Genomic DNA, 25,648 nt, shown 5'->3' with positions numbered 1-25,648 from the left:
TCCTGACGCCGCCTTGTTTCTCCCCCTCGAAAAGGGGTTCACCCGTGCCACTCCGGATTTCGGTGGCCCCGGGTCTTCACCTCCACCCCCAAAGGCACGTTAGGGCTCGAAGCGAAGGAAGTCTCTTGTTCTGAGCCGGAAAAAGGGGACATCTCCCCTTTGAATTAAAAAAAAAAAAGAAGCAGAAAATTCAACCAGTTTTTTTTTTTTTTGCTACGGATGAAAACTTGCCGGCCAAGGTTAAAAAAAAAATTAATAATATTTTTTTGGCTGCTTCCAAAAGGGCACTGGGGGGGGCTGCCAACGGAAAAGACAGGAAAAGTAGGATAAGGAAGGACTGAATCAGCTCCCCCGGGCGCCAAGCAGCCCCGAATGGAAACGCCACATTCTGGGGAGGAAGGAACCTCCAGTGATTAGATAAGCCAGGATAGTCGCTGGCTTGCACAAACTCTCCATTGTGCGAGAGGGAAGAGAGAGAGAGAGAGAGAGAGAGAGGATACACGCACGCACACACACACACACACACAGAGAGACATGGGGGTCTATCTATAGAGGCCACTTCCTGCCAGTTTGCAACCTGGATTTGGGAAGACAGCCTCCTGCCTCTTCCCAAGGCGGGTTTTTTCCCCACCCCCACCCCCCCGCCTTTGGCAAGGCTGCCAGGGTGGGAAGGCCAGAGAAAGGGGGAGAGGGAAGGGCGGGCGCTTTTGGGGTCATCCGAGCCTTTTTTGGGGGGAGGAAGACAGACGGCAAAGCGAAATCCACGGGACGGGCCTTCCTTGATTCAAGTTTTTAAACTCTTGCTTTTAGCATGGCTTTTGCTGGAAAAATTGATAAGATGGAGGGATGGCTTCCTGCTCTTGGGGAGGGTGGGGGCGGGGGGGAGAGATTGTAATTTAAAGAACAAAAACCTGCTTTCCATTGTGAGGGCATGAGGCAGGACCAGAAGCAAAGGGTAGAAACCCATCAAGGGGAGAAGAGCAACTCAGAACCCAGGAGGCATTTCCTGACAGTTAGAACAGCTCGCCAGCAGAAATTGCGAATGCTCCAACATGGGAAGTTTTTAAGGAGACTGGACAGCCGCTTCTTTCAAACTGTGCAGGGTTTCCGACCCCCTGAGACCTCCAAGGCCCCTTCCAAGTCTGCTATCCTATCCTATATTCCATTCTATTCTTCCTATTCCTATCCTATATTCCATTCTATTCTTCCTATTCTGTTCTATAATTCTTCCTATTCCTATCCTATATTCTATTCTTCCTATTCCTATCCTATATTCTATTCTATTCTATTCTATTCTATTCTATTCTATTCTATTCTATTCTATTCTATTCCTATTCTGTTCTATAATTCTTCCTATTACTATCCTATATTCCATTCTATTCTTCCTATTCTGTTCTATAATTCTTCCTATTCCTATCCTATATTCTATTCTTCCTATTCCTATCCTATATTCTATCCTATATTCTATTCTATTCCTATTCTGTTCTATAATTCTTCCTATTCCTATCCTATATTCTATTCTTCCTATTCCTATCCTATATTCTATTCTATTCTATTCTATTCTATTCTATTCTATTCTATTCTATTCTATTCTATTCTATTCTATTCCTATTCTGTTCTATAATTCTTCCTATTACTATCCTATATTCCATTCTATTCTTCCTATTCCTATCCTATATTCTATTCTTCCTATTCCTATCCTATATTCTATCCTATCCTATCCTATCCTATCCTATCCTATCCTATCCTATCCTATTCCTATTCTGTTCTATAATTCTTCCTATTCCTATCCTAATTCTGTTCTAATTTATTTCTAGTATTCTATTCATTTTCCAGGAACATTCAAGGCGACCCTTTTCTGACTAACTTTAAAAGTTTAAGCCGGTGGAAGCTCAGCTTTGCTTCCAACAGACCAGTGGGCTTTTCCACGCCCACCCCCTTAAAAAAAATAATTATGATTTAAAGGAGAAAAGGGAACACCCACCAAAGCCACGCATTATTTTTTTTTAGGATGTGCGGGGGAGCATTTGGTGAATTTAAAAACAAAACGGGCACCCGGGGAAACATTGGAGCCCGACAAGGCTGGGAAGCTGTGAGATTTTCCTGCAGGAAATAAGGAAGGAAGAAGCTCGTCAGTCAAGCCATTTTCTGCTTTGCTGCAAGGTAAAAGGATGTTTATACCTTTGGGAAACTCCTCCTTGGGGGGCTAACATTCCTCCTTCCCGCGGCCCCAAACTCTTTTTGTCAAACCGCTGGCCACCTAAGCCAGGTTTTCATAATTTGGATCATTCTGATCCTGAAAGATCTGGCAAATATTCTTGGGTTCTGCCAAGAGGGTAAGCGGTCCTTGGCAGAAGAAAACAGTATGAGTTTCCCAGGCACTGCCAAACACACAGCACAGGTGCAGAATTTGAGATTTAACCAAAAACGGGCAGGTACAAAGGTCCTTTGGGGTCCATGTTTCTCAGGACCTGGATGGTAGGGAATCCTCCGGTTTTTACCATGTTTTAGGGTGGCAGGAGGGGCCACCTTTGGAGTGTCGTTTTCACCCTTCCCGGGCCTTGTCCCAGGGGAGAGAGAGCAAATAAGTGGAAGAAATCTCCCTCTTTTAAAAAAAAATAAATCTTCTCTTGTCTCCTTCTTGTGTTTGGAAAACGTCTCAAGACGCGGCTGCTTTCCAGCGACGGGCCCTTTCAGAAGTACTGTAAGGAGTTCAGGCTCTCCAACTCGACTTCGATGGAAATAATGTGATGCCCGGGAACCATCGCTAGGCCCAGCACTCGAGGTTCTCCCGCTGAGAAGGAGTCTGAAGGCGACAGAAGAAATACAGAGAGAGAGAGAGAGAGAGAGATACTTATTATTAGAGAGATACAAAGCTGGGTGGCTTTGTTGCAGACGTCTCAGGACCCAACTTGGTTACATCATGAGCCTTTTGCTGGCGCAATAGTTAGGGTACAGTCCCGCAGGCTACTTCAGCTGACTGCCGGTTGCCTGCAACTGGGAAAGATCGAACCTCGCCAGGCTCAAGGTTGACTCAGCCTTCCGTCCTTCTGAGGTGGGTAGAATGAGGACCTAGATTGCCGGGGACAAATAGGCTGTAAACCACTTAGAGGCGGCTATAAAGCACTGTAAAGCAGAGTATAAGTCTAAGGGCTATTCCCAGAGGTGGGTTGCTGCTGGTTCTGACTGGTTCACCCGTACTGGTAGTTCCGACCACCGGCTGGGCCCTCGCCCACCCTCCTGCCCCGGTGCTATCCCACCCTATATATATATATATCTCACTCAGGAAGCCCAGCTGACTTACGCGCCTTGCCCGCTCTGCTGCGGCTGCCTGAGAAGATGTGCTGGATGGCATGTGCGTGAAATTGCCGTGTGTTTTCGGTTCTGCACTAGGCAAACCGGTTGTTAAAATTATGTGAAACCTACCTCCGGCTATTGCTATCCCCGGCGCTAGAAGGGCGGGAGATTTGCAGAGGGGAGAAGGGCAGGAGGATGCGTCACAAAACATCTGCAGAAAAACCGCCCAAGCTCAGAGAGCACCAAAGACCCCACAGTCGCCGTCCTCCTCCTCCTCTCCACAAACCCCACACTCCCTTCTAGCACTGATGGCGTTATGGAGTTGGGTCATGAAACGTCTGCAAGAAAATCACCAAGGACCCAATACTTCTCCTCCTCCTCTTCCTCTCAACAAACGCCACTCCCTTCTAGCACTGATGATGTTACTTAGCTGGGTCATGAAACGTCTGCAAGAAACCACCAAACTCAGAGACCACTAAGGACCCCATAGTTCTTCCTCCTCCTCCTTCCTCCCCCTTTCTTTCCACAAACCCATCTCCCTTCTAGTACTGATGACGTTACGTAGCTGGGTCATGAAACGTCTGCAAGAAAACCCCCAAGCTCAGAGGGCACCCCACATAATACTTGACTTTTGAAGAGCATTTTAGTGGGACAAACCAGGGTGCAGTTGTCCAGAGACCAGGCCGGGGGCCAGTGTGTGTGTGTGGGGGGACTCACCAGTGGGTTTCAGGTATTCTTGGGCAGAACCCAAAATGACGTTGCAGTCCCGGTCAGTGCACAAGAAACAGCCCACCAGGGTCCGTCCGTCCGTCATACGAATCCGCAGGCTCTTGTTCAGGAGGTTCTCCAACTTACGACGGGCGCGCAAGTAAGGCGAGTCAGCGGTTTCTTCAACTGGGTCCTGCCAGAAAAACCCAGAAAACATACTTTCCAAGTCCAGGAGAGCATCTTTTATTTCCTCCCAATTTTCCAAAATGAGATCAAGCCACTAGTCCTCAAGAAAGGCTGGGGGAGGTTAATATTATGCACCTGAGGCAGCATCTGGTGTTTTTAAAGGGCTGTTGTATGGATGGCTTTTCCACACAAGTACAGGTAGTCCTCAGCTTGCGATTAGAAGGGAGCCCCAACATTACTGTTGCTAAGTGAGACAGCTGTTAAGCGAGCTTTGACCCGTGGTTACGATTTTTTTTTCTTGCCATAATTCTTAAGTGAATAATTGCATTTTTTAAAGTGAGGAACACGGTCATTAAGCGAATCTGGCTTTTGACTTTGCTTCTCAGGTCATGAAAGGGGACGTTGTAACTGTCATAAATATGAGTCAGTTGCCCAAGGGCTAATCATTCAATCAATCAATCAATCAATCAATGAGTCAATTGCCACCCTGGCACTTCCACAGCCAGTTTATGCCACAATCTTATTTATCCATTTATTAAATTTATAAGCTGTCCATCTTAGTATCGAACGACTCTGGGTGTCATTATAAACCACCCCAGAGTTGTTTGATTGTGAGATGGGCAACACACAAATTTAATAAAGGAATAAATAAGATTGTGGCATAAAACTGGCGAATCAGTAAGATTGAAAACTATGACGATGAACAGGAAATTTGGTAAAAACCAGGATTCACGCCAACGGGATGTGGCGGAACATTCCTCTTTATCCATGATTAATTTTATTAAGCCAGTATGAAGATTTTATATATAATAATGCATGTTTATAATTCCCACCTCTTGCCCATCTCCCTCAGATATTACAAAACCATACATTACATTGTAATGCCATATACTATAATTTATATAATTTGTAATTTATATAATTTATAATTTAAATTTATACTATACTATAATGTAAATACTATATTGTAATGCTATATACTATAATTTATAAAATTTGTAATTTATATAATTTATAATTTAAATTTATACTATATACTATAATATAAATACTACATTGTAATGCCATATACTATAATTTATATAATTTGTAAGTTATATAATTTATAATTTAAATTTATATTATATACAATGTAAATACTACATTGTAATGCTATAATTTATAATTTATAAAATTTATAATTTAAATTTATACTATATACTATAATGTAAATACTACATTGCAATGCTATATACTATAATTTAGTATTTGTATACCTAATGCAATACTATATATACGTATATAAAGATACATAACTATATAATAAAATAATATAGATGAACTATGATATAGATTTAGATACTATACTTAATGTGCAGTTGTATTAATCTATTATAATTACAGTCTTATCAACTATCTCGCTTAGCAACAGAAATTGGGGGCTCTATTGTGGCCGTAATTCGAGAGCTACGCTGTATTATAGTATAATATAATAATATATACATAATTGTGTGTGTGTGTGTGTAAAATACATTATAACTATTTAGCACAATATATATTAACCATAATAGACATTTAATACACTGTAATCTATATTAACTATAAAAAATAATTGTATTAAGCTATTATACACACACATATGTAATTTTAAAAATATTATTTAGAGACTACAGCTTCCTGGCGGCTGCCCGCTTCCCAACTTAGCAGATGGGCTTTGTAGTCCCTCATCGATGGGAGGCGGCTTCAAGTCTCTAGCTCTGCCCTCGAGGGGAAGGCTCTGTGTCCCCACCACCACCCCGCACTCCCGCCCGAGCCCCGGCCCTTCCCACACCTCGGGGACGCAGTTTCCGCAGCCGTTTTCATCCGACTCCCGAGGAACCGGAGGCGGCGGCGGCTTCCTCAGCATGGGCTCCTGGGCCGGTGAGGCCGCCATCTTGCCAAAGGAACTACCCTTCCCACAAGGCCCTGCGGCCTTTGGCGGCGTTCCGCATGGATGCGCGTACGCACGCACGCACGCATCCGGCTTCTCCTTCGGCACCGCCCCTTGGGGGGGGGGAGACGAGCGAGACTGCGTTTTCCCGTAGGGCTTTGCGGCAGCGCGTTGCCAAGGGCAGCGCGGGACGCGGCGCATGCGCCCAGGCGATTATCATGGAGGGCTCCTTCCGGCAGCGTTACTTCACGCCGCGGGAGGTGTCGGTGCACAACCGGCCGTGGGACCTGTGGGTCTCCTACCTGGGGCGGGTGTACGACCTCAGCCCCCTGTCCGAAGAGTACAAGGGTAAGGGCGGGGGAATGGGGCGGAGTTTCGGTGGCAGGGCTCCCCCAAGTGGAGCCTCCAGGTGGAGAGGCAGTCTACCTGAACGGGGGAGAAGGAAGAAGAGGAAGGCATCCTTACTGGCAAAGATGCAGCTGGCAAGGGTGGTTCTCCGAGAAGGGAGAGGGGAAAAGCGCAGTGAGGGAAGAAAGGAGCTGGAGGGCCGAATTCAAGGCTTGCATAGCTCGGGGGAGGTCAAAAAAGTCAAGATGGCGGCCTCAACCATGCAATTAATTTTTTTATTAACGTGCATTGCCCCCACAAGCATATGTGCCTCCCCGCAGCAAAACTTAAAAATCAAAAGAAAATAATAAAATTAAAATAAAAGGGCAGAACTGATGGACTGCTGGTCTTTTTCTGCAGTTTTCCATATTTCCATTGTGTGGTGGTGGCTGCCATTTTGACCCCCAAGGACTGCCATCTGTCCGGAATGATTTAGGGTCTCCTGCTTGAGCGAGGGGTTGGAATAGATGACCTACATGGTCCCTTCCAACTCTGTCTAATCTGACTCGGGAGAGGGGCGAAAGGATGCTCCTACAGTCATTGGATAGACAAGGATAGACATGTCCAAGGTGCTACAAGGGGATGGGGGCATTGGGACACCCTCTCTCCCCCCCAAAAAATAGCAGAACGGAGTGTCTCTAATACGGATCCTGGCTTCTCTCTCCGTGCAGGGGACCTCCTCATGAAGCCCCTCCTGGAAGTGGCAGGGAAAGACATCAGCCACTGGTTCAACCCCAGGACCAAAGACGTGAGTGTCTGCAGGCCCATCCGGTGACGCCAGGCCGGGTGGGCGAGGCTTCTGGATAGACCCTTTTGCAAGACCCAGGAAGCGGGCCTCGGGAAATGCCCGCAGGTAGTCCTTGACCTACAACTGGTCACTTAAGTGAAAAAGGGAGTGGATCTGTCTGTGGAGATTCTCCCGTCATCCAGGCCCAGGGTTTCAAACTTAGAACTTAAATTGCTCTTACGATGAGAAGATTTCTGTTAAATTTGGAGCCCTTCGTCGGTTGGCGTTTGGTGGATTGGAGGAGGGGACCGTCCTTGTTAGATGATAGTTGAGGCTGGCCTTTCCACCCTGTTCCTTGCAGATACAGACACACATCGATCCCCGCACAGGCTGCCTGAAGTACTACACACCCCAGGGCCGGTTTGTGCACATCCCACCACCTCTTCCGCGCTCGGACTGGGCCAATGATTTTGGGATGCCCTGGTGGAAGAACCCCATTTACGAAATCGGCACCTTGTCTGCAAAAACCCGGCACATTCGGATCATCAACACTCTGACTTCTCAGGAGCAGACCCTGGAGGCGAGTCCCATCCTCCCCAGCCCTTGCCTGGCCTCAAGACCCTCTTGGGCAATCCGTCTTCTTCCCTGAGGGATTGTCGAGTGTACGAGCACAACAGGCTTGAGCAGGGTGGTTTTAGTTAGGTTTTAGGCTGGACATAGAAATGGGATAAGAGTCGGTTTGGTGTGGTGATGAAGGCACCGAGCTAGGAACCTGGGAGTTCTAGCCATACTTTAGGCATGAAAGCCAGCTGGGTAACTTTGTGCTGATCACCAGGAGATGGTGAGTCCTAGTCCCGCCTGAGGCATGAAAGCTGGCTTTATGACCTTGTGCCAGCCACTTTCTCCCAATCCCAGGAAGGAGGCAATGGCCAACCACTCCTGATGAAACTTGCAGGGACTTTTCCAGGCAGTCTTTGAGAACCAGACAAGATTAAACAAATGAAGGGGGCGGAGGGAACCTTATAGCTGTACCACGTTGCATGCGAAGGGTTATCTCTGATTGGGTCTGTATTGGGCTCATTTGGGGAGCATTCAGTTCAGTGTACAGACTGCGTAAACATGAGGCCACATGGAAGTCAAGCAAAGTTGGCCAGTTCCTTCCCACTCCCACCTTGAACCCGGGGGGGCGGGGGGGGGGGGCTCAGGGGTGTCTCCTGCCCTCCTGCTGTGGTCCTGTGGACAATGTGGTTCCGTCTGCAGGTCTGTTCAGAAGAAACCATGTGGGAGATCTTGAGGCGCTATTTGCCCTACAACGCGCACGCCGCCAGTTACACATGGAAATACCACGGCGCCTGTCTGGACATGGATAAGAACCTTCAGGACAACAACATTCCCGACGAAGACGAGGAGTTCTACCAGCTCAACATGGACGCCGACGCCTTCACGACCGCCATTTTGCTTTACTTCAATGATGACCTCACTGAGCTCTAGAAACCCGCCTAGTCGTGGGCCTATTTCCCTCCAGCTGGAAGCCTCAGGTGCCCCTTCTTCTCAACAGCAGCTGCAGGATACCGAATTTATCTCCAAGAGCAAGCGCTTGGTGGAAAGGAAGATGCACCCCCAAACGAGGGTGGGTCCCTAAAATACGATCTCCTGGTCCTGTGAATGTCCACCTGAATTTTACAGGCTCTTTGTGCCGACTGTTTGCTGCTGCAGCCACTAGATGTCAATCGTGCCTCACGGTGCAGCCATTTTGAAGCTCCGTCATTCTTCACATGGTTTTAAAAAATAATTGCATTTTATTATCCTGCAAGCCTTGAGCTGGGAAAGCAGCTTTGCTCCCAAGCTGGCCCTTTTATCTGGAGGAGCCCACACAATTTTATATTTTAACTTTAAAGTGCTGTCCTCTGGCCTGAACATACTGCTTAACCCTGAAGGAAATTTAAGTAATCTTGCAGCAATTATTTGCGCCTGCTTGAGCTATTTCAAAGGCTTGTTTGGAGGAGTGGTTGGAGGTGGAGGAATAAGAATCCCCTTGGAGGATAAGTGGGATAAAAATAAAATAGCAAAACATAAGATGTTTACGGTGAAAAGACATCATTGTCCAGATTGACTTTTTTTTAAAAAAAAAAAATCATCTTGATGCATGCCTTGAAGAGAGCAAATCTTCAATAAAGTCTGTCTTTTTGTCACATTAACTTCTGATGTTAAGGGAAAAAAATATGTGACTATCAGTATCAAATGTCTTCTGGGTGCTTATTCTCAGACCTAAGCCTGCAGTAATCTGTTTAATGAGGTTGATTTTGCAGGAACTCTGTTCAGGATTCATTACAGCCAAAGCTGTTTTCATAAACTGGTTATTTCCAAAGAAAATACGTTAACGGCAAAGTTGTGTCCAAGTCAAACTTGATCCTTGGTGTATTTGGGAACATGGACACAGAGAGAGGTCTTTGGCACTGGAGAGATTTGTCATAGTTTTCTTCTGGAATGTCTATGTATTTCCTGGTGGTCTTCTATCCCATATTAACTAGAACTTAGTTTGTTTAGTATTTTGGAAATCAGACAAAATCACTTAGATGATGCTGTATACCTGAGTACAATTTTTAAAAAAATGTATTTATTTAAAATATCTACATAGCTGCCCATCTTTCAGCCAACTCTGGGCAGCTTCCAATCAAAACTTGAAAGCCATGAAGAAATTGTTTTAAAAACCATAAAATGCAACCAGTTAAAAGTTAAAACAAAAAAAACCTGGTGGTTTCAGGCGCATTTGTGGAAAAGCTAGGTGTTTCCCATGTCCATTTCCTCTGAAGGTAGGGATACAGAAACCAGTGATTGTTACTTTTGTCAGTCGTAAATCATCTGTTTCTGCCATCAAGCATTATAGATTGTGGTGTTTTTATGATCAGTTCCAAAGATTCACAGCTCCAGGATGCTAGATATCATTTCAAAGCTTTATTTTAAAAAGCCCAAAGTATTTCCTTAAATCTCTCTCTCTCTCTCTCTCCATATATATATATATATATATATATATATATATATATATGTGTGTGTGTTTTCTTAAGTTTTCGCTGGTACTTACATGTATGGCATTCAGCTCTGTTCGGGTATTTTCCCACGTCGTCGTAGTTGTGCTTTTAAAGTTGTAGCGACGTTTCAGCAGAATCTCATCTGGCATCAACAGAAGTATGTGTATATATATATATATATATATATATATATATATATATATATATATATATATATACACACACACACAAGTACAATGGAGTCCAAAATTGCTTGCTGAACAAGATAGTTAAGTGTTGCCCCATGTCACAACTTTTCTTGCCACAGTTAAAGTGGATCACTGCACTTGTTCAAATTGGGAACATGATTGTTAAGTGAATCCGGCTCCCCCATGGACACTGCTTGTCAGAAGGTTGCAAAAGGTACTCGCTTGTCCCCAGGACACTGCAACCGTCATAAATGTGAGTCAGTTGCCCAACATCTGACTTTTGGTCATGTGACCATTGGGATGCTACAAGAGTCGTAAGTGTATAAAATGGTCACAATGGTCACTATTTTCAGTGTCGTCGTAACTTCGAATGATCACTAAAAGGAATGGTTGTAAGTTGAGGTCTACTGGTGATAATTCTGCATTTAAACTACAGGTTAAAACAACCGAAATAAAAGTGGGAGGGGGAGCGTGGAAACGCAGAGTGATCCAGTGCTGGGTGGCATCGCCTATGACTGCCTACCTGGGGGTGGGGGGGCAGTGGGGGGAAATACCCATTCCGGTTTGTAAAGCAAAGGAGCCAACAAGAGCTGCTGGTCTGGAGGTCTTCAAGGATGACATTCTGCTCTACTAGTAGTCCATGAAGCCGCCTTAAGTTTGTTTTCTAATCCACTTCCTGTCATCTCTTGATCCCAAAACCAGTCAAGCCGTAATTGATTCGGTTCCTAGAGAAAACTGTAGGCTGGTTTGGATTTTTTGAGGGGCAAGGCATAAAAAGTGTGTGTGTGTGTGTGTGTTGGGGGGGGCATTCTCTGCCAGATCATCATGGGTATGTCCCCCAAAGTCCCCTCTGTGGGATGTACAGATAAAATACAAATAAAATGTGCAGAGAGTGGCGTGAGGAGACTCGCCAAAAGGGAAACTTAATCTATGACCCCCTCCCGCCCCCCCAAAGAAGAAACTTCCTAGTCCTGTGACTTTTAAGAGTGGGACTGGGGGAGGCACCCCGCAGACCCTAACCTGGAAGGCCCGCTTTTGATCCGACTTGGCAGAAGGTGGTGACGGGAACTTCTGTTCCCTTCTCGGGTCAGCCTTGGCAGCCACCCAGGAACGAAGCCTCGGGGTCTGCCCCCTCCCTCAGTCAGGGCAGAGAGAGAGAGTGACAGATGGGCGTCGGTCCAGCTCCACATAATGCTGGTAAGGCTGTGGCAACATCAGGCCAGCTGCCTGTTTTTTTCCTTCCCTCCTTGTTCGGCTCCTGTCTGTGACAGCTGTTGAGGGGAAAGGGAGGGTGGGGGGTGGGGAGAGAGAAATCCTATGTGTGGGTTGTGAAATGAGACTTGAAGGTCGAATATTATCTACAGTTCTGGCAGGCCCCATCACCCCCAGGGAGATTTTCACTTGTACAGAGAACAGATGGGATTGTTGCCATCCATCCTCCAGACTCTTTTGGGTGAGGGGAGGGGAGGCAACCATCACCCCTCCTAAGAAAGCTTGCAACCTGCTTTCTGCACCCCGCCCCGCCCCCGCCCTTTCCAGTGCTGGGCTGCCTCTCCTCCCACCTGCTCCTGCCTTTTAACCCTAGCAAACTCTTCTTCCTTCCATCTAACAGCTGCTTTGCACAAGAGAAGCACTGGCTGGGGCTGGCTCTTTTTCCTCCCCCTACCCACCACCCCACACTTCTGCCCTTTTCTCCCACTGGGGAAAGCCGGTCTTCCAAAAGGATTGTAGCAGTTTTTGTCATTATTATTATTATTATTAAAAGAAAAGTAAGTCGTAAGCTAATCAGGAGTAGGCAAACGTTCGGCCAAGAAGCCTGTTACAGGAAGAAACGATGATATTTTTACCAGCTGCTTAATAACCACAGAGCGCCCGGGCTTAGGAAGCCTGCTGGCCGTGGCAATTGAGGGATCAGGAATTGCTCGGGTATTTCGGATGCAATTGTACAGGCAGCTTAAGACGGACGAGGCCTGCAAGGCTGCGGTAGAGGCAGCTTCTCCAACCAAGCTGTTAAGCCAAGTAGGCTCCGGAGAGCGTGACCTGGAATCACCGGCTGCAGAAGGCCTGGCGGGAGCGTTTAGCGCGCTTAACACCCGACCTTCACAGGCCGCTGGAAAGTTGTGGCAAGTTTTCGTGGATCGGGCCAAGAGGTCTGGACCTGGAGGATAAAATCTGGCAGAAGGTGCCGACCTCACGGGTGGGTGCGTTTGTGACAAGGGACTGCTGCTCTCAACTTGATCTTTCGTGCTCCAAGTGTGTCCCATTCCACCCGGTTCTCCTTGCACGCTTAAGCAACCACCAGGGGAAGGCCTTTAAACAGCCCCCTAGTCACCACGGGGCAGCAGCAATTCCCTGAAGGGAAGGGCGGGCCTGCGGTGTGCAGAGGGGTGCGTCTTTGGGCTGTTTTGAAAGCCAGCCAAGGGGCAGTGTGGTGGGGATCAACGGGTGAAATAAAGAGGATGGGGGCTTCCTAAATGCCATGCCGCGGGTCCCTTGATGGAACCCCTGACATTCTGGGCCTTGCAAAGAGGCTCCAAAGCTGGACATGTAGGGAAGGATGTTTTCTCTCTTCCCATCTCCTGCCTCGGACGATGAGAACCTAAGTATTTGGGCCGGGTTCAGAAAATTACGTTCAGGCTTTGATGCTCAGAGCTGGTAAACCCTCAAATACAGAGGCTGCTGTGCCGAGTCAGGCTCCCTCTCCTTCCATTAGGAAGGGGAGTGATGGTACGTATGCTAGAAAGCACATTTCTCAGTCAAAGACTTTGATAGCGTGAAACCTCAAAGGCTCTTCTGGAGCACTGGCTTCCAGCATTGCCAGGGAAATGTTTCAACATGAATGAATGGGATTGGCGCCCACTGGCTCCTGGAGGGCTTCAGAGGGTGTTGCGTTAAATGTAAAAGCCACATGGGGAATAACATTCATTTGGCAAACAGTGTCTCCTGCGGGCACAGTTACTCCTCTGTGGACATTTATAACCGGTCTACAGGGGGGGAAAAGCTTAGACTAAGCTCGAAGAGTCATAAAAGGAGACAAGAAAAGGTTGCACTGTGATATTTATACGGTCCTCCTTTCTTGTCCCGTAAAGAGGCTCTTCCCATCCCAGCCAACTGCTTGAAGTGAGGGTCCCAACTGTCACTTACTATGTCATTTCTGGATACTATGAAGGGTGCTATGGCAGGAATTTAAATAGGCATATAAAAACGCTGTACTGATACCGGCAACATTTTCTTTTCTGGGCTATTTGGCCTCATTTTGAACTTTTAGAAAATTTCAGATAGAGAAAATCGGCAAATGCATAGTCCTCGAGAGTAAAATTTGGGGTACATTTTTGTCACCGCGTCCAGGATACTGCAAAATAACACTGTGTGTTGAAACAGGACTCTTGCTCTGTGGTCCAGTTTCAGTAAAGTTGGAATACTTTGAATAAGCCTCATTGTTTCCAGATTTATTATTCTAAGACTCACCATTTTAAATGGGATTACCCCGAGTGAAGGAACATTGTGCTTGTAGATGATTATTCTATAACATCTGTATCCAGCATCGGAATGTTTTCTTTTTCTAGCTGGGAGTCCAAGAACCAGAGAGGCGTGGACAAGGGGCCCTGTGACAAAGGCTATTAAAGCAAATTTTAAACATTAACACCAATGTGCACTTCGCAGAAACCTGATGCTAATAATAGTAGGATCACTCGGCTGTGTTTGCACAATAGGCTTGCCCTGGTTTACTCAATGAGTGCAATTTTTTGGGGTTGGTGTAGCAAACTAACCACAGAGGGTTGGATTAATCCATGTCAAGCTAAAATGTGGCCAACTGACCTATCGTTAAAAGTGACACGTGGACCCAGCAATAATTTGAATTTTACTTTTCCGAAAGACTACAGAACAACACAGGCATCTTAAATTACTTTTTAAGTTTTTAAATGACTTGTGTGAAACAGATTCAACTAGGGAGACCATAGCGAAGTTTGCACTGTTTGTGCTCCACAAATGTATTTGAATTATAGGTTTCTGTAACACAGAGATGGGCCTATTCATTTAAGATGGTACATTTGGCAGGATCAGACCCCCTAGCCACATTTCACTCCGAAGATAAGGTTGACCCAAAGCTTGCTCACTGAAAATGCTTTATAGTTCAGGGTTTACTCAGAAGTAAATCCCAGTGGGTGGGTAGAGTTGATCAATGGCTTTATGTTCCTTCCAGGAACGTGGTAAGGTCGCTGTCCCCTTGGGATTTGTTTATCTGGTGGTGTGCAGCAGCATGCCGCTAGAGACTTAGGGGCAGCCCGTTTCTTCCATTTTCTTTTGTTAAGGATGGTACTTACTTATACGCAGTGGCCCAGGGCAAATTCTCAGATAATGCAGGCAGTTTTCCATGCGCTACAACCCAAGAGCCAGACAGGAAGAGGTGTAGGCCCTTTACAACTTTTTTGTTAGGTTGGTGGGTAGATTCTTATCATAGATGTGTCTGTTAGCAGGTAAAGAGGAAGATGTAAAATGCATTTTAACCTCAAACATACATCTATTTAGGTTTGACAGTAACAATGAAGCTGCCTTCCTATTGTTAACTCATTTTGTCTCCATCTTAACTGAATGGGTTTTAGTTGTTTCCCCTGCCATAAAAATAGGGTAAATGGTTTTCAGCCATAGTGCAACAACATTATTACAAAACAGCCCTAACAAGAAATGCATTAGAAACAAGGTGCTTTTTGGGGGTGGGGGGTGGGGGAGGGAACCTTACCTTGGAGGCAAAAGTACAGTTTAATTTTAGACACTCTTTAAAGTCACACACAATAATTTAAGTGCATCAATGTCTTACCGGATGTGCCATGATCACCCCCAAATCTGGCTGAAAATTTTTCCCAGCCAGTGAAAAAAAATAATTTGTAGTAGATATTTTATCACATTAATTTAATTATGTCTTATAATTTATTCCTGCGGGGCAAATCTAACATATTTAAAGTGTAGCCAAAATCTAGCTTTCAATTTTTTTTATTAAATTTAATATAGCCTCTTTTAAATGCAAAACCTGACCAAAATCATATGCATACATATTTGTGTCTGCCTGCCCGTATCAAAAGAATCTCATCTGGGGAAACAATAAAATCTCCTTTGTGAATGTAGACAAAAAAAAATCTTTTAATGAATTGCAGTAATCAGGGAGGGGTTTTTTTTTTTTCTTCTCTTCTTCCTTTCTTGCCCTAGAGGAAAAGGAGAAAAATAAGCCACTCCCTTTTGAAGTATTTAAAGTTAGAGAGAGAGAGAGAGAGAAAGGGGGGAGGAAATAAAACACCCCTATTTTTTTTCTCCCTCTTGTGCTAGTAAAGCAACCATAAGCATACACCAAAGTTGTGGGTCTGACTAGTATGGAACTAGTTAACCTTTAACAATTTTATGCTGATGTCATAACTGAGCATGAGTACTGATTAATCCAACCTTTTCTCTCTCTCTCTCTCTCTCTCTCTCCCCCTCCCCGTAAAAAATATTTTTATTGAGGGAGGCAGGGAGGGGGGAGAGCCTAAGGAGAGGAGGGAAAAAAAAAAGAAAAAAGAAAAGAAAGAAATAATTTAGAGCAGCCATCTTTGTTTTATGCAGAAATCTTGTCAGGTTCCCCCCAGTGCCAGGAATGTCTAAATATTGTTCATGACCACAGATCTTGGGCGATTGAAAAGAAAATATCACCACAAGCAAGAAGAGAGAGAGAGAGGGGGGGGGAAAAAAAAACCTGCCTTGATCCTGATTATCTTTTTCTTTTTTTTCCCCCATTTTTCTTGGGTAATTTTTTTTTTTTGTGTCTTTTCGTTTTTTTTTAAATTTGGAGCTGATTCTGGTTGCATTTTTTAATATTTTTATTTTTTATTTTTTGGAAAGGGGGGCATTTCTCTCTCTCTTTTTTTTTGGAAACCTAAGGAAGAGGGGGTTAAAATTAAGCCAGCCATTTTGGGTAAATATTTTTTCCTCCCCTTCTTTTTTTCATGGGGGGCATTTATCTTTACCTCATGGGGGGCGCTTTAAAAAAAAATAATTTAGAGGCGGCCATTTTTGTTGCTTTTTTGCTCGGGTGGCAAAATATGATTCTCAACTACTCCCCACCTCAGAACTGAGGGACTCATTTTTTTTTTAAATTCTTTCCTTCCCCTTGCGCACCCCCCCAACCCCCCATTTTAATTTTTTTTTTCTTCCCAAGAGGGGGGTCCGAGGAAGAAACCTTGAAGAAGAAGAAGAAGAAAAGTTGTGAAGGAAAGAAGAAGAAGAAGAAGAAGAGTCCCGGCCATCGCATGGGACTTCTCCTCGCGCCCCCCTCCCCAAACATCTCCCATACGCCCACCGCCCCCTTTTGGGGGGCGATTTTTTTTTAGGGTGGGGGAATGGTTTGAGGGGGGTCGCTTTTGAGGGAAGGAGGGAGGGAGGGAGGGAGCGCGAGAGGCGGGGAAGGGGGGCCGCCGCCGCCGCCCCCACCCCTCCCGTCAGCTCGGCTCGGGTGTTCCCCCACCCATCGGCCACCCCCTCCTCCGGCACCACCACCATGGCTTCCCTCTGAGGGAGGACGAGGAAGAGGAGGAGGAGATGGTGGTGTCCGAGCCGGAGGGGAGGAAGACGAAGAAGAGGAGGAGGAGGAAGAGGAGGAGGAAGAAGAAGAAGAAGAGGACGACGAAGAAACCGCCGCCGCCGCCGCCGCAAGGAACGACAGCCCGGGCGACATCTTCCCGCCCGCCGCCGCCGCCGCCTCAGCAGCAGCAGCAGCCGCCTCAGCGCAGGCGGAGGCTGCCCCGCTGACCCCCGCCGCCGCCTCCTCCTCCTCCTCCACGCCGGCCGCCGGAGGGACCCAGGCGCCGCCAGGTAAATAAACAAACGGCCATTTCGAGCGCGCCCCCTCCTCGTTTCCCCGCGTGAGGGAAAGAGCGAGGCTGCCCCCCGTCGCGAGAGAGAGAGAGAGAGAGGGAGGGGGGGGGGCGGGGCCGTTGTTGGTAAAAACAAGCAACGGCTTTCGAACGCCGCGGGGCCGGACGGGATGCCCGCGCGCCCAGCGCTGAGGGACCCCCGCGCGCGAACCCCCCACTCCTCCTCCTCCTCCCACTTCCCTCTTCAACCGCCCCGCCGCGCGCGCCGGAGCCGGCCCCTCCCTCCTGCCTTTTCTCTCTCTCTCGCTCTCGCTCTTCCTTACCTCTCGCTCCCCCCGCCCCGCGGCTGGATTCCCGGAACAGCCTCAGGTCTCGCCCCCCCGCCCCCCTGCGCGCTTCTGTCTCTAATTCTCTCTCTCTCTCTCTCTCTCTCTGTGTGTGTGTGTGTGTGTGTGTGTGTGTGTGTCTCGCTCTGCCCCCCTCTCCCACTCCTATATGGGGCTGGGGACCTTGTGAGGCCAGCCAGTCGCCCCTCCCAGGCGCGGCGGGAAGAAAGCTCTCCTCAGGTCCGCCTCGGGGCTTGGCTCCGCCTGAGGAGGGAGGGAGGATGTCTGTGAAGGAGGGGAAAGCGGGAGAGAAAGGGGACCATTGCCCCCTCCCCGCAAGGGGTCTGTCAGGAAGGGGTGAGGGGGCCCATTGCCCTTGGAGTCTGTGGGGGAGGGGAAGCGGGAGGGGATCATTGCCACCCCACCCCCCACCCCCCCAAGGTGATGGTGAGGAAGGGGAGAGGAAAGAGGGAGAGGGGATCATTGCGCCCCTCCCTCCTCACGGTGTCCGGGGTGTCCCTCTCCATTGAGGGATGGAGGAAAAGTAGCTTGGGGGTGTCTGTCTGGGGGTCCATTTCCTGGTAGGGAGGGTTCCCATTGAGAGATGGGGGAGGGGGGAACCCAGGGGTCACAGTGTATAAGTAGAAAAGGAGGCCGAGACGGCTGGGCACTTTGTGGGGGGGTGCAGAATAGGCCGGTGAGGGGTGTTCTTGCTAGGGGATGGGGGCTGAGTGGTGTCTGAAGGAAGGGGCCCATTTGGAGATGGCACCCATCGTGGGATGGGGGAAAGAGGGGTGACTTGGAGATGCATAAGTAGAAAAGCGGGGTGCTGGGGTGACTTGAGCACTTGAGAGGCCTGGTTTGACACCCCAAAGGAAGGAGGGATTTCAGGGGAGTGAGGCTGTCTTTGAGGGAGGGGGTTTGAAGGGGTCATTGCCCCCTTCACAGTGTTTTGTGGCCCGTCTCTCGGTGGAGAGGACTCCCATTGTGAGGTGGGGGGAAAGGGGGTCACTTGGGGGTGTATAAAGGAGTGCTGAGGGGATAGGAGAGCCAGGCCCTTCAAGGACCTGTTTTGCCATCCTATAGGAGGGAGGGGATGGGGGCTGAGGCAGTGTTTGAGGGAGGGGAGGTGGAGAGGATCATCATGTCCCCCCCCCCCCACTGTTTGGGGCAGCAATTCCTGAGCCCATGGTGGGGATAGCTCCCATCACATGGCAGGGAAAAAGAAAGATCTCACATGACAGGGCTGGAAAGATCCCACTTATTATGGGGATGCAGTCTGATAATCCACAGGAATTGTGAGGGATGAACCAGTGGTTTTAACAAGAGGGATCTTACGCGGCAGTGCCCTCCTGAACTTGGCCAGACTTCCCTTGACCTAGGCTGGCTGTCCAACCTATTACGGGCAGCTTTTCCTTGCCAGGTCTGGAAATGTAAGGCCTGTGGCCAAGAGTTTGCAGTGACCCTGAGAGGAAGAGTTTCAAAATCCAAACAACAGATAAAAAGGAATAAAAGCCTACCTTCTGTACAGGTATAGAAGGCCTAACACACGTGTGTGTGTGTGTGTGTGTGTGTGTGTGTCTGTGTGTATCCATCCATCCTGTGGGCCATTGGGAGTCAGAAGGAAAGCCCATCTGCTGTTTAGAGCAAATGACCATGCCAAAAGGAAAGATTCAGAGGTTCAGAGCCAAATGGGCAACACCAGGCCAAACGTCACATAAAAAAAAAAAAAAACAAAGTGATCATGAAAATAAAAAACCCTTCTAAAACTTTTAAAGGCCGCAATTTTCAAATTGCATGTTTGGGTAACTATTTTGCGTATGAAAAGGGTGCAAAAGGGAAGTTAATTGAAACTTGTTTAGGCATTGTTAAAAGAGACATCTGGTAGTTCCACTAAGGATATTAAATATTATATAGGCGTCTTCCCTGCAGATATTTAGCAGGGACGTTTATTTATTCTCTCGCTTCTAGTTTTAAGGATAAAGTAAACTTCGTGAGAAGCAAAATAGTTTTCTGTCTCATTGGGTTTGTACTTTGGTTCATTTTAGGCCCAAGGGCTGCTGGGAATTCTGAGTTGTGTCCCCATCACCGTAGGAAAGGCTGACCTAACTACAGCTCGACTTACGACCCCAACTGAGCCCAAAATTTCTGTGGCTAAGCGAGGCGGTCGTTGTGAGTTTACCCCCATCTTATGACCTCCCTTGCCATAGTTGTTAAGTGAAACACTGCACTTGTTAATAACACAGTGGTTAAGTGAATGTGGCTTTCTTTTGACTTTGCTTGTCAGATGGCCGCAAAAGGAAATCACATGACCCTGGGTCACTGCAATCTGACATAAATATGAGTCACTTGGTAAATTTTGATCACATGACCACGGGGAAGGCTGCATAAGTCGACGGTGTGAAAAATGATCATAAGCCACTTTTTTCAGGGGTGTTGTAACTTCGAATGGTCACTAAATGAATGATTGCAAGTTGAGGACTACCTGTATTGTGAGAAGTGCTTCTTTATTATTTAACTGTCTGCAGTATTGGTGTTACTGTCACGGATGGGCAGTGACATTCTCTCCTTTTTTTCTGTCTTTTTTTTTTATAATACACGTTAACTTACAGAAATTGCGCCTGTGCATTTTGTTGGTTTTATCGATTTGTTGTTTGGTTGATGTCTACAGAAGTCACCAGAGTAGCTTTTCCGATCACAGCCCCGTGGAAGGCTAGAGCCTTGATTTGTATGTCTGGGCGTATATATAAATATAGATACGCACAGTAACGTTGATGTGCCAGACAACACGTTGATTTAATTATCTGTAAATTGATGGGCTCTTCCTAGGTGGCTTTAACTGCCCCCCTGTGACTGGCAGCCCCACATATGGGGGACTCTTCCTAAGAGGAAAAATGGATTGCTCCTTAAACGTCCCTTCGCAGTTGTGCCTTTGATTTAATGGTGGACCTTCCGTCAATAATTTTCTGCGTTAAGGAATTAGACCGATCCTGTAGACTTAACGGGAAGTTGATCTATAGCGTTGTAGTCTCCCTTCTTTTCTTGGGTTGTTGGGTTATGGATGGCATCCGTTGTTCCGTATTATGGAAGAAGACCTGCTGTCAGAATTTAAAAGAAAAAAAAATATCAGCAGTCTACTGTATTTAGCAGTCCTTTGTGACAAATTGGTGTTGCGGGTGGCAGGGCCCCCTTGTTGGTGACCTTTCCATTCTACAATCCGTTCTCTATTATTTATTGGGTCTCTGTTATTTACTGGGATGAAAGCAGCAACTCGAACGTAACTCCTACAAATCCAAGGGGATATTAAAAAAAAAAAACCAACTTGTAAATTAGACAACGGTTCCATAACTTGGTAGAATGAATCTGTTGGGCCCTCATTATCCAACAGTGCGTTAGGCTTCCTTGTTCGTAATGCTTACCACTCTGAGTCTTCAGCCACTGATCTCTCTGTAGAAGCAAATAATAAATGCAAACATTTACATTTTGGTCTTATGAAAAAAACAAAAACTACCCTCAGTCCTTTGATCATGTTTTATCATGGCTTCTTAGTGGCCTGCCTCTAGGGAGGTGGTGTTACTATGATTATATTGCTGAGACCACTCAAGCACAAGGACTGAGCATGGAGGGAGATGGCATACAAGGCATAAGTAGGGATGTGTTAGAGTGAAGTATAAATGGACTTAGAAAGGAACCTGAAAAGTGTCTGTGTGTGTGTGGGGGGAGATTTTGGCTCTCTCAGAAGGAAAAGGAAGGAGGGGGAAGGCTGCTCAGAGGAGATGGAAGGAGAGGAAAAGGATGATGAAAAACAAGAGCTTTTCAGCCTGTAGAGATTCTCAGTCATCCAGGTCATGGTGTTGTCCCGAAGGTGCTTTTTCAAGAAGCAACTGGACTTCCTTGTTTTTTTCTTTTGAAGAGGTTTCACTTCTCATCCAAGAAGCTTCTTCGACTCTGGCAGGATAGTGGATAAATAATAGGATAGGCAAATCCTTCCCTTCCCCACCATTCTGCCAGAGATGAAGAAGCTTCTTGGATGAGAAGCGAAACATCTTCAAAAGAAAAAAACAAGAAAGAGTTGCCCCTTGAAAAAGCACCTTTGGGAGCTTTTCAATCGCATCTCTGCCTCGGTTTTCTCTCCAAGGAGGACCTTAACTTCAGCTGAACAGTTGATCTAAGGAAGGGAGGGCAACCTCTAGTTAGTAAATAAATAGAGGATTAAGGGCTGCTTGGCTAGCAGGGGTGGCTTTTATGTCTCCAGGACAGGCCATGTAACATCTAAGAGCTCATCGCTGTGTTTTGGGGGAAATCCTGGGAGTGGGCATAGCATCCGAGGATTAGACTGGGGCAAATGTTATTCTTATTTTCAACATGGGGTGGGGTGGGGTGGGGGGGGAGAGCCAGCTGACTATATAGGACTATATAGGACTATATAGTCCTGGTTCACTGGATGTTACCAGGCAAAACTCATATTATGAAGGCGTTAGATTGGGAATATTTAGAAAACAATGTAGGGAGCCAGCGAGTATTTATCAAACTAAATTTTACTAGTTTAGCTGGCCGTAGGAATGGTTTTTATAAAGAAAGGATGGCAAAATAATGGCCTGGAGTACTCAAAGTTGGTTGGAAAAAAAGAATATATATCCAATGAATACCGATAACCCTCGATTTAGGACCACAATGGAGTCCAACATTTCTGAAAGTTGTTAAGTGAATTTTGCCCCATTTGACAACCTTTCTTGCCCACAGTTGTTAAGCAAATCACTGCAACTGTTAAGGTAGTAACCCAGTTGTTATGTGAATCCAGCTTCCCCATTGACTTTTGCTTGTCAGAAAGTCGCAAAAGGGGGATGACGTGACCTCGGGACGCTGAAACCATCGTAAGTATGAGTCAGTTGCTGAGCGTCTGAATTCTGAGCACGACACCATTGGGATGCTGCAGGGGTCCTAAGTGTGAAAAAGGTCCCTTTTTTCAGCAATGTAACTTTTGAAAAGCCACTAAAGGAACTGTTGTGAGTTAAGGGCTATCTGGACAGGTGACAAGGAAGGATTGAATGGGGCTCTGTTTTAGGTTTCTTGCTGCTCAACATATTTGTCAATGGCTCAGATAAGGAGTTAGAAAATTCAAAATTTTTCAGGTGACACAAACTGTGTGCGGGGTGCGTGTGTATGTGTGTAGGGGAGAGGGGATAGCGAGCATCTTAAAGGACCACATCAAAATTTGGGAAGGTCTTGTCAAGCAGGAGTCGTGAGACAATCCAAGATGAATTTTAACAGGGGCAAATATAAAGTCCTACATTTAGGTAAAGATCGAAGGCCCGAGCATGAGTTTATGAAAGCAGATCTGGTGCCAACAATTGACTTTTAGGAATCTGATTCTTTTTCGTTAACAGAATAGGGGCAAAAGAGACTTCTACACATAATAGGGGATGGTTTAGGCTGCTTAAAGTCGTCCCCCCACTTTAGTTTAGTAAAAAAGGTACATTAAGCCTGTAATATTTGGACGTTATGATAGCAAATTTGGAAAGATTGAAATACCCGGTTTGTGGTGATCATGTGCTCTGTGAGTTTTCCCCCCATTACTGTGTTGGGGGCAAGAAATCTCATCTGCCAAACGGAAAGACGTGACTTTCTTCTTTAGATTGTGAGAACAAACGTCCCTGGTTCCTGTGAAGGTAGGAGAGCTGATGATTTATTTGTTCGATTTCTATCCTGCCTTTTTGGGGTGCACGTGATGTTCCCTTCTCTCACAACAACTTTGCGAAGTAGATTAGGATGAGAGAGCGGGATTACCCCAAACCCACCCGGGGAACTCCCAAAAATTGAGGCAGGGTGGCTTGAGCCTGCCTTCTCCCTGGTCCTATCCTGTCACCTTAATCTCTGTATCACAGTGGACCTCAAGAGGCCAAAATGGAAGATTGGGGTTTTTAATTTAGCCCAAAGCTGCGTTTTGCAATCTCCAAGGGAGGGGATAATTTTAAGACTTTGTCTGCTGCCACTGCAGTCTGCTTGCTGGCTCCTTCCTGGAAACGTCTTGGTTTATTTTAACTGGTTTCGAAGCTGCCTCTCAGGTGGCAGGTCCAGGTCCAAATTAGGGGGCTGCAGAAATATGCAAATAGTGGCTAAAACTTTTTGTTTTTTCCAGTTCGGCACAATTGAAACCAGATTTAGATTGGAAAGGATCTCTGGGCTTTTGAGGAAGAGGGAGGGGGTAGGGTAAGAAAGGAAAGGAAAATAGAAAAGAAAGGGAAGGGGAGGTAGAGGAAAGGAAAAGGGGAAAGGAAAAGGGGAGAAGAAAGATGAAAGAAGGAAGGGAAGGGGAAAAGAAAGGGAAGGGGAAGGAAAGGAAAGGAAATAGAAAAGAGGAAAGAAAGTGAAGGAGGAGAAATAGAAAAGAAAGGAAAGGGGGAAAGGAAGGGAAATGGGAAAGAAGAAAGGAAGGAGGGAAGGAAAGAGCAAAGAAAAGAAAGGGGAAGAGTAAAGAGAAGGAAAGTGCAAGCAGTGGTCGGTGAATGACAAAATAGGGTCAAGAGCAGAGCCCCTTCAATAAAAGCCAAGCGGCGGTCAGGATGGCGCTTCTCAACGAAAGTTAGTATAAGCAGGAGCAAGGCCCCTGGTCAAAGTGAGGATGGGGCCTGAGAGAAGATTTAAAAAAAAAAAAGTACCCGCCATTTTTTTAAAAAAAGAAATTGCAGGCGGCCCCAAACAGCCTAGAGACACTTAAACCTGGCCTCTGCTCTGATTTTCCCAAGCTGCCACTTAATTCTGGAAGCTAACCTGCCGTAGCCCTTCCTTTCTCTCCGGTCTCCGGCTCCCCCACCGCGTAGATTCCTTCCTTCCTTCCTCCTCCGCAATGCCCAAAAGGCCGGCGAATCCCGGTGTCAGAGGCCCGTGACCTCACCCAGCTGGTAAGGGTTAGGGGTTTGCAACCAGGCCCGCTGTTCCCCAGCAGGGCTTCTTGCCAGCAGATGCTCTTATGGTCTGGTAAGCAGCTGGAAGACAGACAGACAGACAGTCTCACACACACACACACACACACACACACCTTTCCTGATCTCAGCAACAGGCTGAAGTTGACAGCTGGCTGTCAGGCTCTTTCGGAAAGCCCATCGGCTGCTTGGGTTCCTTTGCCTTCCTTCTTCCCCTTCCTTCAACTGTGGAAAAGGTGCAGAGTTTAAAAACATCCCAGCTCCTTTTTTTTTTTCCACGCGGTTTTTGAAGACGGAAACCGCAAAATTGAGCCTCCCCACCCCCCCACCCCCATAAATCTTTCCAAATCTGTCACCAAATAGGCCTTTTCCTCCCCTTCTCCTCACCGCTCCCTTCCCTGCATGACTTTATTTCTTTATTTATTTCTTTATCCTCGCGATTTAAGATTTCTCACTAATGGAAAAAATGGCTGTTATTCTCTCCGCCATTAACTGACACAGATAAAAGGAGCCGTTCTATTATTATTATTATTATTATTATTATTATTATTATTATTATTATTATTATTATTATTATTATTATTATTTATTTTTGCTTTTCAGATTGGCTGCCCATTTTTCTTTTTGGTATTAACTCGAAACATAAAACGCTGTTTGTCTAAGTAGGCTTGGTTTATTATAATTTGCAGTTATGGCTACTCATCTGCATTCCTTCTCTCTCTCTCTCTCTCTCTCTCTCTCTCTCTCTCTCTCTCTCTTTCTCCCCTCCCCTTCCCATTTCCTCCCCAAATCCTTTGTTAGCTTTATATAATATATATTTTCAAGGTAGGGAGTAGAAATATCACGTGTGTGGAAAATTCTAGTTGATTGCCTGCCAAATATAAGAATAGTCTGCGCATGTGTGCCAATATTATGATTAGAAATGGGGGCGGGGGGGAGAAGCAGGGGGAACAAGGAAGCGTGGAAGAAGTAGGCAGGAAAAAAAAAGAGAGATTGATAGATGAATTAGAAATTGACAAGAGTTGTGGGGGAGGGGGGCGCCTCGTAAAAACCCTCTCCTGATGTATTTCGCCCCCCCCCTCCCCCCCCTTTTTTTCCCTGGTATTTGTCAATTCCATCCCATCAG

General features: G+C 46.4%; 3 protein-coding genes and 3 long non-coding RNA genes across 7 annotated transcripts in view; 3 read left to right on the top strand and 3 right to left on the bottom strand.

The window, feature by feature from the left end:
- The window catches only part of LOC148124369 (uncharacterized), a 129,111-nt gene that overhangs the window by 48,749 nt on the left and 54,714 nt on the right, over positions 1-25,648 (top strand). The window lies entirely within an intron of this gene.
- LOC148124370 (uncharacterized) overlaps positions 1-25,648 on the bottom strand; it is a 110,952-nt gene that overhangs the window by 41,668 nt on the left and 43,636 nt on the right. The window lies entirely within an intron of this gene.
- On the bottom strand, positions 1,997-6,213 carry NAA38 (N-alpha-acetyltransferase 38, NatC auxiliary subunit). 2 transcript variants are annotated; one of them, XM_087917808.1, is made up of 3 exons: positions 6,002-6,213; positions 4,015-4,198; positions 1,997-3,072 (listed from the first exon to the last, which is right to left on the bottom strand). In XM_087917808.1, the coding sequence occupies exons 1-3, from the start codon at positions 6,101-6,103 to the stop codon at positions 3,035-3,037; spliced, it is 324 nt and encodes a 107-aa protein (XP_087773934.1). In that variant the 5' UTR covers positions 6,104-6,213; the 3' UTR covers positions 1,997-3,034. The 2 variants fall into 2 exon arrangements, with proteins under 2 accessions (XP_087773934.1, XP_026578291.1); XM_026722506.2 differs by having other exon boundaries at positions 1,997-2,806; positions 6,002-6,157.
- On the top strand, positions 6,301-9,309 carry CYB5D1 (cytochrome b5 domain containing 1). The gene is made up of 4 exons (XM_026722502.2): positions 6,301-6,448; positions 7,159-7,235; positions 7,576-7,794; positions 8,475-9,309. The coding sequence occupies exons 1-4, from the start codon at positions 6,319-6,321 to the stop codon at positions 8,703-8,705; spliced, it is 657 nt and encodes a 218-aa protein (XP_026578287.1). The 5' UTR covers positions 6,301-6,318; the 3' UTR covers positions 8,706-9,309.
- LOC113451150 (ATP-dependent chromatin remodeler CHD3-like) overlaps positions 12,367-25,648 on the top strand; it is a 48,888-nt gene continuing 35,606 nt past the window's right edge. Inside the window, 3 exon segments of the mRNA XM_087917110.1 lie at positions 12,367-12,581; positions 13,700-13,755; positions 16,831-17,271. Of these exon segments, the coding sequence (XP_087773236.1) occupies positions 12,367-12,581; positions 13,700-13,755; positions 16,831-17,271 (712 nt within the window).
- Positions 19,999-24,623, bottom strand: LOC148124372 (uncharacterized). The gene is made up of 2 exons (XR_015740350.1): positions 24,371-24,623; positions 19,999-20,697 (listed from the first exon to the last, which is right to left on the bottom strand). It is a non-coding gene; the product is annotated as an uncharacterized LOC148124372 (long non-coding RNA).

The sequence above is a fragment of the Pseudonaja textilis genome, chromosome Z (assembly GCF_049901715.1).
Source record: "Pseudonaja textilis isolate UNSWEBS1 chromosome Z, rPseTex1.2, whole genome shotgun sequence".
Lineage (NCBI taxonomy): Eukaryota > Metazoa > Chordata > Lepidosauria > Squamata > Elapidae > Pseudonaja > Pseudonaja textilis.
The sequence above is the reverse complement of the archived record's forward strand: the minus strand, read 5'-3'. Positions and strand labels throughout refer to the sequence as shown.

Bases quoted from the DNA above. Each gene is read 5' to 3' on its own strand.
- NAA38 (XM_026722506.2), bottom strand. From the start codon at position 6,103: ATGGCGGCCTCACCGGCCCAGGAGCCCATGCTGAGGAAGCCGCCGCCG. The intron at 4,199-6,001 runs GTGTGGGAAGGG...TTTTTCTGGCAG, and splicing joins GCGGAAACTGCGTCCCCGAG to GACCCAGTTGAAGAAACCGC. The intron at 2,807-4,014 runs GTGAGTCCCCCC...TGTCGCCTTCAG, and splicing joins AGAATACCTGAAACCCACTG to ACTCCTTCTCAGCGGGAGAA.
- CYB5D1 (XM_026722502.2), top strand. From the start codon at position 6,319: ATGGAGGGCTCCTTCCGGCAGCGTTACTTCACGCCGCGGGAGGTGTCG. The intron at 6,449-7,158 runs GTAAGGGCGGGG...CTCTCCGTGCAG, and splicing joins CCTGTCCGAAGAGTACAAGG to GGGACCTCCTCATGAAGCCC. The intron at 7,236-7,575 runs GTGAGTGTCTGC...TGTTCCTTGCAG, and splicing joins TCAACCCCAGGACCAAAGAC to ATACAGACACACATCGATCC.